The 14,931-nt window shown below is 46.3% G+C and overlaps 1 protein-coding gene across 3 annotated transcripts in view; it reads right to left on the bottom strand.

The window, feature by feature from the left end:
- uqcc1 (ubiquinol-cytochrome c reductase complex assembly factor 1) overlaps window positions 1-14,931 on the bottom strand; it is an 86,127-nt gene that overhangs the window by 13,196 nt on the left and 58,000 nt on the right. For all 3 annotated transcript variants that reach the window (XM_070896403.1, XM_070896404.1, XM_070896405.1), the window contains one exon: window positions 8,862-8,975. In XM_070896403.1, coding sequence (XP_070752504.1) covers window positions 8,862-8,975 — 114 coding nt within the window. The remainder of the gene's footprint in view (window positions 1-8,861; window positions 8,976-14,931) is intronic.

Here is a 14,931-nt window from a genome sequence, read left to right as displayed (position 1 = left end):
AAAATGATCGGTTACCAATGTGCCATTTAGGAAGAGGCTCCCTGAGGTTTATCACTGAGGAGGGGTTGGAAAAGTTAGGACTGTTCTCCTTAGAACAGAGCTGGTTAGGAGACAACCTGATAGAGGTTTTAAAGATGAGAGGTTTTGATAGAGTGATGAGAAACCTATTCCCTCTGGTGAGTGGCCATAAAATAGGCATTTTGTAATAAGGCCATAAAAAAGCAGACAAGGCACTGAGGTGCATTTCTAGAGGGAAGTTATGATAAATTTGCATGGAACGTTTTTTTAGACCAAGCTTTTATTTTCATCGACAGCAGTCGGAGAAAAATCAGATCAAGAATGAACCACATCCAAAGCCAGCATTGACCTCAAGTCACTTCATATTGAAGCTGGAGACCCCTCAACATTATGTACAGATTCAAATCAATGCTGAAGGATCGGGAATCATTCACCCAGGGTGTGCTTGTCGAACAGATACACTCCCAGGCCATGGAGTACCGTCAACAGTTCTGGCTTCCATATTATAAAAAGGACCGAGGCACTGGAGAAGGTACAACAAAGATTGACTAGAATGATACCAGAACTGAGAGGTTATACCTATCGGGGAAGTCTGGGACTCTTTTCTCTGGAAGAAAGACAACTCACGGGTGATCAGATAGAGGTCTTTAAGATTAAGAAAGCATTTGATAGGATAGATGTAGAGAAGATGTTTTCACTTGTAGGGGGGACAAGAACTCGGGGCCATAAATATAAGACAGTCACTAATAAATCCAAGAGAGAATTCCGGAGAAATTTCTTTACCCAGAAAGCGGTGAGAGTGTGGAACTCGTTCCCACAGGGAGTGGTTGAGGCGAATAGCACAGGTGCATTTAAGGGGAAGCCATATAAGTAAATGAGGGAGAAGGGAATAAAAGGATATGTTGAGATGAAGGAATGAGAGAGGATGCTCGTGTGGAGCAGTTGGAGAATGGCCTGTTTCTGTGCTGTTAACACTGTGTAATACATTGAGCCTTAGCCCTATGGAGAAATGTCAGGCATGTAAATATGTTGACACACTGAAGGAATGAAGCAAGGGATAACTCCATCTCCAACCCAAGTTGGTCCATCTGGATAGTAGTTAGATTCGGAGGGATTCTAGTTAATCTCCATACCAGCTTTGTTCGACTTCACCTACAGTCGGTGCACACCCATTCTGCACCACCACATTCCAGACAAACACGGGTCAGTCCCTCCTGAAAAATCACGTTTGAAAGACTTGGTTTAATAGCACCTCGTCACATCTCAGGAATGCCCTTAAAGTGCTGCTCAGTCAATGAAATGAAGATAAAGACGGCAGTCATTCTGTGCATTGCAAGATCCCACAAACATCAAGGAGAGGAGGGATCAGTTCATCTGTTTTCAGTGGCTTTGTTCGGGAAAGGACTGTAACACCAGAGAAATCCCTACTCTTCTCCAAATAGCGTCTGGGAATCTTTAAACATCCAGGGGCTGTGGCCATCTGCAGGACGGCACCTCCGGCAATGCAGCACTCCCTCAGTATTGCACTGACATTCTATGCCAGCATTATATGCTCAGGTCCAGTGTGGAGACTGAACCCATGGAATTCTGACTGTGAGATGGGCGGAAATCAGTTCTTTTGAAACAGTAAGTTGAAATGTTTTGTGACATGATACAAGAGTGCTCCTACCACAATTAGGTGATTGCTGGAGGACTTCATAGAGGCCAGCTATTAAACATTGTATATTTTCAAAAAGATTTGGCAATATTGTAGAATGGCACGCCAATTTAAATTTAAAAACCTGCTGCCTGCCAGCAGAATCCCTGAGTACGAGAGTGCAACAATTCTCATTCTTGTGTTCTAAACCCTCCATGGCCCCCATACCCCCCCCACCCCCCATCTCTGTAACCTCCTCCAGCCACACAACCCCCCCGAGATCTCTGTGCTCCATCGACGGCCGAGCCTTCAGCTGCCTGGGCCCCAAGCTCTGGAATTCCCTCTCTAAACCTCTCCACCTTTAAGACAATCCTTAAAAGCTCCCTCTTTAACCAAGCTTTTGGTCACCTGTCTTAATACCTTTGGTTCGGTGTCAATTTTTGCTTTATAGCACTCCTGTGAAGCGCCTTGGGACATTTTACTACGTTAAGGGCGCTATATAAATGCAAGTTGTTGCTGCTGGCCGGACATGTTACCAAATGGGGATAAACAGCTTGTTGCTTGTGTTTAACCCAAACTTGCAAGTGTACACCCAAGGAAACTCTCGGTAACTGCAGCTGAAACCAGCCATCTGTCCAGAGTCAAGAGGGCTTCACAACTAAAAATGCTACAAATGTGGAGAGAGGAAGGTGCTTGGTCAAGTAAATGACCTTTCTGTTTTTATTTATCGCCTTTCATGAAACGCTTTACAGCCAACGAAGCACTTGTAAAGTGTAGTCACTGTTGTAATGTAAGAAACACGGCAGACAATTTGCGCACAAGCTCCCACAATACAGCCGTGGGATCTTTTGCGCCACGTCAGGGGGTAGACGGGGCCTCAGTTTAACGTCTCACCTGAAAGACGGCACCTCCGACAGTGGGGCACTCCCTCAGTACCGAACTGGCTGGAGTGTTGGCCTGGATTTTGTGCTCAAGTCTCTGGAACGGGACTTGAACTCACCACCTTCTGACTCAGAGGCAAGAGAGTGCTGCCCACTGAGCCACGGCTGACACCTACTTATTTCAGGTTACTTCCTCCGCAGGTGCTGTATGACCTGTTGAGTGTCTCCAGCATTTGCTGCTTTTATTTCAGATTTCCAGCGTCCGCAGTATTTTGTTTTTTGGGCTCTGCAAATACCCAGGTGCCCCATCCATACCGAAACAGCAGAGTGCGAGCAGTGGAACGGATATCATAATATGGATTTTTGTCCTGGGCAGTCGGTGTGCCTCGGGTTGCTAATGTTCTGGGGCGGGGGGGGGGGGGGGGTGGGGAGGGAAGTTCCTTTTGGCATCGATACCTCTTCCGAGGGCAAGCCTGTTATTAAGTTCACATCCTGAGAAGTTGCCAAAGAGGATTAGTTTCAGGCTGACCCAGGAGCTCAGCAATCTGAACCTCAATATTTCTATTTCTAGAGCTGTTTTTACCTGGTTCTTGGAGGGCAGCCTAACTTTGCAGTTGTTGAGACAGGGCATATCATATAATATATGGAGTGCCCTTGGAATTACTGCGAGGACTCTGTATTGGTAGCAACAACCTACCACTGGAAACTTCAGGGGTCTTGAGTGACTTTCACCGAATAGGAACTTTTCTCTCTCGATAACCCAGTGCCTGCCAAGTGGCACCTCTGAGAGAGAGAGAAAGTTGTATCACCTATTGCTAGCGTGAATTACCAGCACAGTCAGGGCCACTGTAACTCTTACAACCCCTTTACAAAAAAAAACATTTACAGGATTAGCAGGGTATGGGACTAATTTTTGTTTTAAAAAAACAATCTTTTCACAAATTCAAAGGACAAGAAGATAGTTTACTGAGTTGTTCTCCCAGTTTTATGGACGCCAGACTTTGTAACTCCGTCTTATTAAGTCAGCAGATTTTAACAGCCACAAATTTTCAAAAGCGACTTCATTATAGCCTGCCTTTATTAAACTGAAATCATGTGCGTTGTGTTTAAAGGAAATGCAGCTGGAATTAAAGTTTAAATACAAGCTTTTTTATTAAAAGACGCATAAGGATGGTTTATGCCAACCAAGAGGAAACCTGTTCAAAATTTTGCAATTAAGAGTAGTATTTTGATACTGTTTTGCATTACAAAAATAAACTGGCTTTTCCAGGTGTCTTCGACAGGACGTCCCAAACCTGCGACCTCTACCACCTAGAAGGACAAGGGCAGCAGGCGCATGGGAACACCGCCATCTGTAAGTTCCCCTCCAAGACACACACCACCCTGACTTGGAAATATATCGGCCATTCCTTCATCGTCGCTAGGTCAGAATCCTGGAACTCCCTCCCTAACAGCACTGTGGGAGCACCTTCACCACACGGACTGCAGCGGTTCAAGAAGGCGGCTCACCACCACCTTCTCGAGGGGCAATTAGGGATGGGCAATAAATGCCGGCCTTGCCAGCGACGCCCACGTCCCAGAAATGAATAAAAAGAATTGTATCTGTCCTATCACAGACTTGGCAGTGTTTCACTATGGAGCTATCAGAGGACCTCTAATACAAAATAATCTTTCCTCTCCCGGGGGGGGCGGGGGGTAATGTGGAGGAGAATTACATGGGATTTAAAGTACAGAAACAGGCCATTCAGCCCATGGTCCAAGCTCCACATGAGCCTCCTTCCACCCTATCAGCATAACATTCTACTCCTTTCTCCTCGTGTTTATCCAGCTTCCCTTTAAAAGCAACTATGAAGTCTCACTTCATTTCATTGTCCGTTCAGCCCTCCAGCTCTAGGATTCAGGTTTCATTCACCCTCCAGCTGTGGCGATGACCCACAGCGAAACCGTTGGGGAACACTCGAACCGTAACCGCAACAGGGATGTTTGCAGCGACACCATACTCAGACCACAATGAGCCCACAATTCCTCTTCGCTCCGCTTTTCCAGAGAGCCAAAACCTCAAAGTGGAACCCAGCACACACTAATGGTGACGATTTCTCGGGACTGTGTGCAAACACTCCAAATTGTTCCACCTGGCAGGGAAATACCGTAGATCTGCATGGCCCCTCCCCAAGACTGCCAATTCTCCCCGTACAGAAACATGAAGGTAAAACTCATCGCAATACAGGAGCGTACAGACGCTGGTATACCAGTGTACTGTGCCCCCACACTGACTGACAATACAGGAGCGTACAGACGCTGGTATACCAGTGTACTGTGCCCCCACACTGACTGACAATACAGGAGCGTACAGACGCTGGTATACCAGTGTACTGTGCCCCCACACTGACTGACAATACAGGAGCGTACAGACGCTGGTATACCAGTGTACTGTGCCCCCACACTGACTGGCAATACAGGAGCGTACAGACGCTGGTATACCAACGTACTGTGCCCCCACACTGACTGGCAATACAGGAGCGTACAGACGCTGGTATACCAGTGTACTGTGCCCCCACACTGACTGACAATACAGGAGCGTACAGATGCTGGTATACCAGTGTACTGTGCCCCCACACTGACTGGCAATACAGGAGCGTACAGACGCTGGTATACCAACGTACTGTGCCCCCATACTGACTGGCAATACAGCTCCCAACAATGCTGTTATTGCACCTCTAATGGAGACTGTAAAAGTGAACTCTGCAGGGTATATATGTGCACGATTGTTGAGCAAATAGTTAGATGCCTGCAACGTTTGACAATTTTACTGGCACATTAAGGTATTAATTGTCCCAAAGCAATAAATGGAGTATGGTCTATTTATGAAATGTATTATCATGGGACAATTCTAATAGTTATTTCTGCCACTCATACGGGGAAAGGGCGGGGGAGTGGGACTGGCTAAAGTGCTCTTGCAGAGGGCCGGCACGGGCTCGACAGGCCGAATGGCCTCCTTCTGTGCTGTGCTTCTATGATTCTAAAAAGTGAGATATAATTACAGGCCCTTCATACAGACTTTAAAATGTAGCAAACACTTCCTCCAAAAATTCCAGGATAGTCTGTTTCCCTTCACGTCTGAATGGACTTGATCTTGGCAGTCCCACCAAATCCATCTTTAATCAGCCTAGTGGCAAATGTGAAGAGGAGTCTGTGTCCTGGCTCTGCGGCAACTTCCATGGGCTGGTTGGCAGAGATCACGGACTGTAACAGGCTTATCCTTCTGCTTTCAGAGCCCTCCGTGATAGCAAGGCCGACCTTTGCAGCTTACACTCAGGCGGTAATTGTACACAAGGCTTGAATCGCATCAGATATAACAAGTCGCTTGTCGCCCGCAAGATAAAACGTTCAGAATTAAAATGAAGGTTCCTTTAACCCCGCTTCAACACCAATTCAACTTCCTTCTTTGTGTCATTATTTACAGGAATTTAGATTTCTTTGATGAAGCAGTTTGCATCAGAAGAAATCATTTTTTTTTTAAATTAAGGGATTTTAATTCAGAAAAAATTAACAAATCTCCCTTTTGTTTAACTAGGGCATAAGTCCCAACAGTTGGATCTTTACTGTTTACCTGGGAGAGGAATTTGACATCTCGGCTGAAGCGATGGAATCTGGTTCAGGGTGCATCAATGCATCAGTATCAGGGAAGAGCCACAATAGGAACACTGGAATCGCTGGATGCAAGACACAGGTCCATCCAGACTGCCTTCTACCATCCCAGTAGTCCCACGATACAACAATAAAGGAGTTGTTGACCAATCACAACAATCAATCTCAATCAGTGAGTCTACAGCAGACCCAGACAGGAGGTGAGGAAAACCCCCAGTGGGGGAGAGCTTTGGGGACCACAGGTCACAGTTAGCTGTTCCCCCCCGAGCTTGCTGCACTCACCACACGTCATGTCTACAATTACCAAAATGTTATTTTCTGAAAGAAATCTGTATATTTGCATTTGAATGAGCCAATACTAACTGTTTACACCATCCCCCCACAGAGCCTCCATCATCATAGGCAGTCCCTCAGAATCGAGGAAGACTTGCTTCCACTCTAAAAGTGAGTTCTCAGGTGACTGAACAGTCCAATACGGGAATTACAGTCTCTGTCACAGGTGGGACAGACAGTGGTTGAGGGAAAGGGTGGGTGGGGAGTCTGGTTTGCCGCACGCTCCTTCCGCTGCCTACGCTTGTTTTCTGCATGCTCTCGGCGACGAGATTCGAGGTGCTCAGCGCCCTCCCGGATGCTCTTCCTCCACTTGGGGTGGTCTTTGGCCAGGAACTCCAAGACGTCAGTGGGGATGTTGCCTATTCTATCGATTGGCCACTCACTCAGTGAAATATTGTTTCCATAGATTAGTTTTGAATTTCCCTTCTTCAAGCGCAGTCCGTGTCCTCAGGTTCCACTATCCTGGACAAGGTGAAACAACTGGTCATGATCGACACTATCGCATCCCTTTAGAAACAGCAGTCCCTAAAAACAGCAATCCTATCACTTCTCAACCTTCTCTCTTCCAGTGACAACATGCTCAATTTACATAATCGCTCCTCGTAATCCAATCTCTCCACCCCTCAATCATTCTGGTCGCTTTCTTCTGTATCCCGCCAATACTTTGTGTTCACCAAATGGGTTCCAGTCCGCAAACCATCTTGGATCTAGGAGGCTTACAGCAATTTATCAGGGCCACGAGATGAAAATTCTCTTTTTGACAGTGGAAGTTTTACTTTTGGCTACGAATTGTGCAATCCAGGTTTAGCATGAAATATTGGAAAGTGGTGCTGTTCAGCTGAACCGGGACAGGCAGCAGCTTAAAGAAAGTGACCCGACACTGGGCTAGAAATGTATTCACTGGTCCAGTTACCAGCAACACTTTTACTAGTCTGCTGCACAACTCAGCTGCATTTCTCAGAGTCTGGTAAACTAGTGTCCATTTGGAGCCCGACAAATGTCAGATTAATTATTGAAAGAAAAAGTTAGCAAGGATTGATGTAGTAAATTAAACGTTCTGTCTCCTGCGCTCAAATCCATTGCGTCAAATTCAGGAGGCAAAGTTGGAAAAAAGTAATGATCGCTTAACCAGCGAGTGAGAATCCAGGAGTTGGCAGTGAATGGAAAGGACTCCTTCCATGCCAACTCCAAACCAAGCATGTTGGTAACCACAATATTGGCTGAAATTTGGGTACCAGTTGGTTCAACATTCCTCAACGAAATGATACTATTTCAGTTAGAAATAACACTGCAGCTGAACATGTGGAAAATGGAGGAAGGATTCAAAGACAATCTGTCAGGAGTAAATGCTTGAAGGTATTGAACTGAAATATTCCACTTCATTTGACTTTATATTGATCATTGTTGCACAGTTATTGTGTGCAAATCAGCCATGTCTCCAAGGTTGCCACTCTCGCCCTCTGTGTCAGAAGGTTATAGGTTCAAGCCCCACTCCAGACACTTGAACACAAGGGAATGCTACACTGTCGGAGGTGCCGTCTTTCAGATGAGACGGAAAACCCCTCAGGTGGGCGTAAAAGATCCCATGGCACTATTTCGAAGAAGAGCAGGGGAGTTATCCCCGGTGTCCTGTGTAACTCTGACTGGAGTTTCCTGAGCCACAAATCTGCACAGTGACCATCTAAAGCTTACAGACATGCTGGCCAGTTCCCAGCCGAGTTAATACAAATAAACCATTGGTGAGGGCAGTCAGAACACCGTGTCCAGATTAGGATTCTGAGGCTATGGAGAGGGAGCAGAAAAGAATCACGGAGGTAATACCAGGGAGGAGATGCTTTAGATGTGAGGAGAGATGAGAGAAACTGTGGCTATTTTCATTCTAACAAAGGCGGTTGAGAGGAGATTCGATAAAGGAATCCAACATTCTGAGAGGTTTTGATAAAGAACCATTTGCACTGGTCGGTGAATTGGAAACTATAGGGCACCATTAGAAGAATGGGCGAGGGGATATAGAGGGTGGTGGAACCAGAATCCACAATGACTTCTGAAGAAAACAATGTGCAGGGCTACGGGGAAAGGGCGAGGGAGTGGGATTGGCTGAGAGTCGGCACGGGCTCGAGGGGCAACATGGCCTCCTTCCGTGCTGTAACCATTCTATGATTCAATGACTTTTAACAGAAAAAAGGACAAAAATGTAATGGGTACAAAACAGGGAAGTGGGACTATGTAGATAGCTCTTTCAGAGAGCTGGCACAGGAGCGATGGGTCGAATGGTCTCATCCCCTGTGCTGATTCTGAGAGGGGAATGGAGGTTACTAGGCCACTTTCATTCCCCCGTTTCTGACCTGTTTGCGGACATATTCGACCATCAGCTCCAGCTGTCCTGGCTCCTCACATTGTTTGCTGAAGAGGTGTCGCCATAGAGACGCAGCTAACACACGATCATCTGATAAAATTCCCTGAAAAGGAACAAAACCAAAAAATGTCCGTCAGCGACAACACAAGGCAGGAAATAAAGAGTGTCTTTTTCTCTCTGCCAAGCACGTTCGACAAAGGTAAGGGATTACTGTCGGATATTGTGATCACCTTCTCTGCCTGTCATTGGAACACAGTACATGTGGGAGCACATGTGACTGATAAAGTATAATACTGGCATTGACATAGCTTCTCACTGTATTTGTTGAAATATCTCAAATTGTTTCACACAATTAATAACTTTTCGAACGCTACAAATGTTACGTAAGCAAACAGCAAAGAAATGAATCACAGAATGGTTACAGCATAGAACGCCATTCGGCCCATCGAGCCCGTGCCGATCCTCAGCTAGTTCCACTCCCGTGCCCTTTCCCTGTAGCCCTGCTATTTATCCAGCTCCCTTTTGAAAGATAAAATTGAGTCTGCCTCCACCACCCTCTCAGGCCATGCATTCCCGATCCTAACCACTCGCTGCGTAAAAAAGGTTTTTCTTACATCGCCTTTGGTTCTTTTGCCAAAAGCCTTAAACCTGTGTCCTCTGGTTCTCGACCCTTCTGTCAATGGGAACAGTTTCTCTCTATCTACTCTGTCCAGACCCCTCATGATTTTGAACACCTCGATCAAATCTCCTCTCAACCTTCTCTGCTCCAAGGAGAACAACCCCAGCTTCTCCAGTCTATCACAAGAACATAAATAGGGGCAGGAGTAGGCCATTTGATCCCTCGAGCCTGCTCCGCCATTCAATAAGATCATGGCTGATCTGATCATGGATTCAGTTCCACTTCCCTGCCCATAACCCTTTATTCCCTTACCGCTCAAAAATCTGTCAATCTCTGCCTTAAATATATTCAAAGACCTAGCCTCCACAGCTCTCAGGAGCAGCGAATTCCACAGATTTACAACCCTCCGAGAGAAGAAATTCCTCCTCATCTCAGTTTTAAATGGGCGGCCCCTTATTCTGAGACTATGTCCCCTAGTTTTAGTTTCCCCCATGAGTGGAAATATACTCTCTGCATCCATCTTATCTAGCTCCTTCATTATCTTATATGTTTCGATAAGATCACCCCTCATTCTTCTGAACTCCAATGAGTATAGATCCAACTTACTAAACCTATCTTCTGAAGTCAATCCCCGATCAACGTAACTGAAGTCCCCCGTTCCTGGTACCATTCTAGTAAATCTCCTCTGCACCCTCTCCAAGGCCTTGACATCCTTCCTAAAGTGTGGTGCCCAGAATTGGACACAATACTCCAGCTGGGGCCTAACCAGTGTTTTATGCAAGTTCATCATAATTTCGACACTTTAGTACTCTATACCTCTATTTCATGAATAAACCTGTTTTTTTGATGGGATTTACTGCGGGTGGTATGTTGGTCCTCATCATGATGCCTATTCTTCCTGTGATGTCGCCCAAGGATCTGTCCTTGGCCCCCTCCTATTTCTCGATATGCTGCCCCATGGCGACATCATCCGAAAACACGGCATCAGTTTCCACATGTACACGAATGACACCCAACTCTACCTCATCACCACTTCCCTCGACCCCTCCACAGTCTCTAAAGTGTCAGACTGCTTGTCCGACATCGTTCTGGACGAGCAGAAATTTTCTCCAACTGAATATTGTGAAGACCGAAACCAATTATTTTCAGTTCCCACCACAAACTCTGTTCCCTAGCCACTGACTCGATTCCTTTGCAACCTTGGTGTCATATATTTGACCCCGAATGAGCTTCCGATCACATATCTGCAGCATAACTCAGCTCATCCGCTGCTGAAGCCCTCATCCATACCTTTGTTACCTAGACTTGACTATTCCAACGCACTCCTGGCTGTTTTCCCACATTCTACCCTACGTAAACTAGAGGTGATCCAAAACTCTGGTGCCCATGTTCTAACTCACGCCAAGTCTCGCTCACCCATCACCCCCTGTGCTCTTGACCTACATTGGCTCCTGGTTAAGCAACACCCCAATTTCAAAATTCTCATCCTAGTTTTCAAATCCCTCCATGGCCTCACCCCTCCCTATCTCTGTAATCTCCTCAGCCCCACTACCCCGAGATATCTGTGCTCCTCTAATCCTGACCCCTTGACCACCCGTGATTATAATCGCTCAACCATTGGTGGCCACCCCTGGGTCCTAAAGCTCTGGAACTCCCTCCCTAAACCTTTCCGCCTCTTTTTGCTCCTTCAAGATGCTCCTTAAAACCTACCTCTTTGACCAAGCTTTTGGTCACCTGCCTTCATTTCTCCTTATGTGGCTTGGTGACAAATTTTGTGTCATATGATACTCCTGTGAAGCGTCTTGGGATGTTTTACGATGTTAAAGGCGCTATATAAATACAAGTTTTTGTTGTTATTTTGTAAGTGCCTCAGCAGGATCTTTTATCATGGAGGGACACATAGTCAAGCTCAATCCTTACCAGTACCCAGAGAATACCCTCGTCTCAAATAGTGCCGTGTGATTAACGTTCACTTAAGGTGTCAGCTGTGGCTCAGTGGGTAGCACTCTCGCCTCTGAATCTGAAGGTTGTGGGTTCAAGTCCCACTCCAGAGACTTGAGCACAAAATCTAGGCTAACAGTCTAGTAAAGTGCTGAGGGAGTGCTGCACTGCCCCATCAGCATCGATCCCACGGCACTATGTCGAAGAAGAGCAGGGGAGTTCTACCTGGTGTTCTGGCCAATATCCATCCCTCAATCAACATAACAAAAACAGATGATACGGTCATTATCACATTGCTGTTTGTGGGACCTTGCTGCGTGTAAATTGGCTGCTGCGTTTCTTACATTACAACACTTGAAAAGTACTTATACAAAAGCAAAATACCGCGGATGCTAGAATCTGAAATAAAAATCTCAGCGGGTCAGACAGCATCTGTGGAGAGAGAAACAGAGATAACGTTTCAGGTCGGTGACCCTTCGTCAGAATGAAGGGTCATCGACCTGAAATGTTAACTCTATTTCTCGCAACAGATGCTGCCTGACCCACACATTTCCAGCTTTTTCTGTTTTTACTTCAAAAGTACTTTGTTAGCTGTGAAGTGGTTTGGGACGTGCTGAGGTCCTGAAGTCACAACCCTCCGACCCCGAGGCAGGAGTGCTACCACTGAGCCACAGCTGACACACAAATAACAAGAAAAAGATGGGGGTGGAAGACAATGGATTGAAGAATACATTCAACGTGCAAAAACAGAGAAATACAGTAAATGTCCAGCAGATGGTATAAGCTACATTGCATCACCCTAATCGCCGAGACAGATTATTTTAAGCCATTTGCTGCTCCACCTACGTAACGTTCCCGTTCTTGAACAATCGTTGTGGCAAAACCCCAAATTGGTCCTATTTTACACCATGACGCTATTCTACGAGGAATTAAAATGAGCACCCATTCAGTGGCGAGAGAGAGAGAACACGGGACCCAAGGAAACGGATCATCTGGACCCACTCAACATTTCTCCCCATTTCTTAGCTCAGTGAGACAGGATATGTATATATAAAAAGCAGGGAAATGTATAAGTGCCTGGTGGCATTTCAGGAGATTAGTTCCAAATAAAATAAGACAAATCAATGCCAAATGATTCTGGTTTAGAAACACAGTGTAGGCTTGTTCTGACCCAAGCTTTTTGATGGAACTTGTATTATTTTAGCACGTTGCGGATAAAGCACATATGAAGAGTTTTTGGCTGGAGGCAGGAGGTCATAAAGGTCACATCAGGAGTGAACATCCATAATCACCAGGGCGAGACCAGAACTCGGGGCCATCAATATAAGATAGTCATTAACAAACAGGGAATAGGGAATGCAGGAGAAACCTCTTTACCCAGAGAGTGGTGGGAATGTGGAACGCGCTGCCACAGGGAGTGGCAGAGGTGAATAGCATAGAGGCTGGATAAACACACGAGGGAGAAAGGAATAGAAGGATATGGTGATGGAGTGAGATGAAGAGGGGTGGGAGGGGGCTGGTGTGGAGCATAAACACCGGCACGGACCTGTTCCTGGGCTGTAAATACTTGGTAACCAGTCATACTCTAATTGGCACATTCCCGGTACAATAAGTTACGCAAAGCAAATCAGTGTCGTACCTATAAATTAGATCTGTACAACAGACTCATTCTTATGTAAACTAAGTGGTCCACCAATTTACTCCTCTCCTTTACTGAAGGTCCAACTCTTGCTGGTCAAACAGTGGCCTCAACATCTCACCCCAGTGGCCTGTCTTCATGTGAGAGCTTGGTTTGAACGTTGCACAGGAACAGGAGGCGGCCATTCAGCCCCTCGAGCCTGTCCCGCCATTCCATTAAATAATGGCTGGTGTGCATCTTAACTCCATCTACCCGCCTTGGTTCCGTAACCCTGAATACCCTCGCCTAACAAAAATCGATCAATCTCAGTTTTGAAATTTTCAATTGCCCCCCCCCCGGCCTCAACAGCTTTTATGGGGGAGAGAGTTCCAGATTCCTACCGCCCCTTGTGTGAAGAAGTGCGTCCTGACATCATCCCTGAACGGCATGGCTGTAATTTTAAGGTTATGCCCCCTTGTTCTGGATTCCCCCACCAGAGGAAATAGTTTCCCGCTATCGACACTATCAACTCCTTCAATCATCTTAAACACCTCATTCAGATCTTCTATACTTGAGAGGATACAAGCCCAGTCTGCGCAGGCACACCTCATAATCAAACCCTTAAGCCCCGGTAAAGTACTATTTTGAAGGGGATGGAGTTCGTGTATTGTTCTGGCCAACATTACTCTCCCAACCAATAGCATCTGGAAACAAAAAAAAGAGTAACTGACTATTCCATCTTATTGCTAACTTGTGGAATTTTGCTTTGCACTAAATAACTGCTGTTTTACCGACATAATATCAGTTACTGCACTCTCGTCTCAGAATCGGAAGGTTGTGGGTTCAAGTCCCACTCCAGAGACTTGAGCCCATAATCCAGGCTGACATTCCAGTGCAGTGCTGAGGGAGCGCTGCAGTGTCAGAGGTGCCGTCTTTCGTTTGAGACGTGAAACCGAGGCCCCGTCTGCTCTCTCGGGTGGATGTAAAAGATCCCAGAGCACTATTTCGAAGAAGGGCAGGGGAGTTCTCCCCGGTGTCCTGGGCCAATATTTATCACTCAATCACCTTAACCCAACATCACTGAAACAGATGATCTGTGCATTGTCACATTTGCTGTTTGTGGGAGCTTGCTGTGCGCCGCGTTTCCCACATTACAACAATGAATACACTTTCAAAGTGCTTCATTGGCTGTAAATCGCTTTGGAACGTGCGGAGATTGCGAATTGCACTAAAAATGCAAGGTTTCATTCCCCTGCCTCTCATGTCCCAATCTGTGATGACGAGTTTAAAGCTCTGCTCCTGACCTAATTCTCTTCCTCCTCCCCTCGTACGAGGCATCGGTACAAACGCTCCAACAATGCAACTCAGCTGTATGATTCTATAATTCTATGATTTATACCTAATATCTGTATTTGTGGAGTGCCCCATCATGTTCAAACACTTAAGCTGGACTTGTTTCTGGCTGGGGCAGAGATTACCTTGTACCAAAGGTAGGGACTGCATAGAATTATCGGGGACAGAATGATCTTCTGGACTAGTTTTGATCGCCTGGGCAGAGGTAGAGGGTGTCGGAGAGATGCTTTTTAAAATTCGTTCCTGGGATGTGGATGTCGCTGGCAAGGCCGGCATTTATTGCCCATCCCTAATTGCCCCTTGAGAAGGTGGTGGTGAGCCGCCTTCTTGAACCGTTGCAGTCCGTGTGGTGAAGGTGCTCCCACAGTGCTGTTAGGGAGGGAGTTCCAGGATTGTGACCCAGCGACAATGAAGGAACGGCGATATATTTCCAAGTCAGGATGGTGTGTGACTCGGAGGGGAACTTTCAGGTGATGGTGTTCCCATGCGCCTGCTGCCCTTGTCCTTCTAGGTGGTAGAGGTCGCGGG

This window comes from Pristiophorus japonicus, chromosome 12 (genome assembly GCF_044704955.1).
Source record: "Pristiophorus japonicus isolate sPriJap1 chromosome 12, sPriJap1.hap1, whole genome shotgun sequence".
NCBI classification, from domain to species: Eukaryota; Metazoa; Chordata; class Chondrichthyes; family Pristiophoridae; genus Pristiophorus; species Pristiophorus japonicus.
Note: the sequence above shows the minus strand (reverse complement) of the source record. Positions and strands in the feature narration are given on the sequence as shown.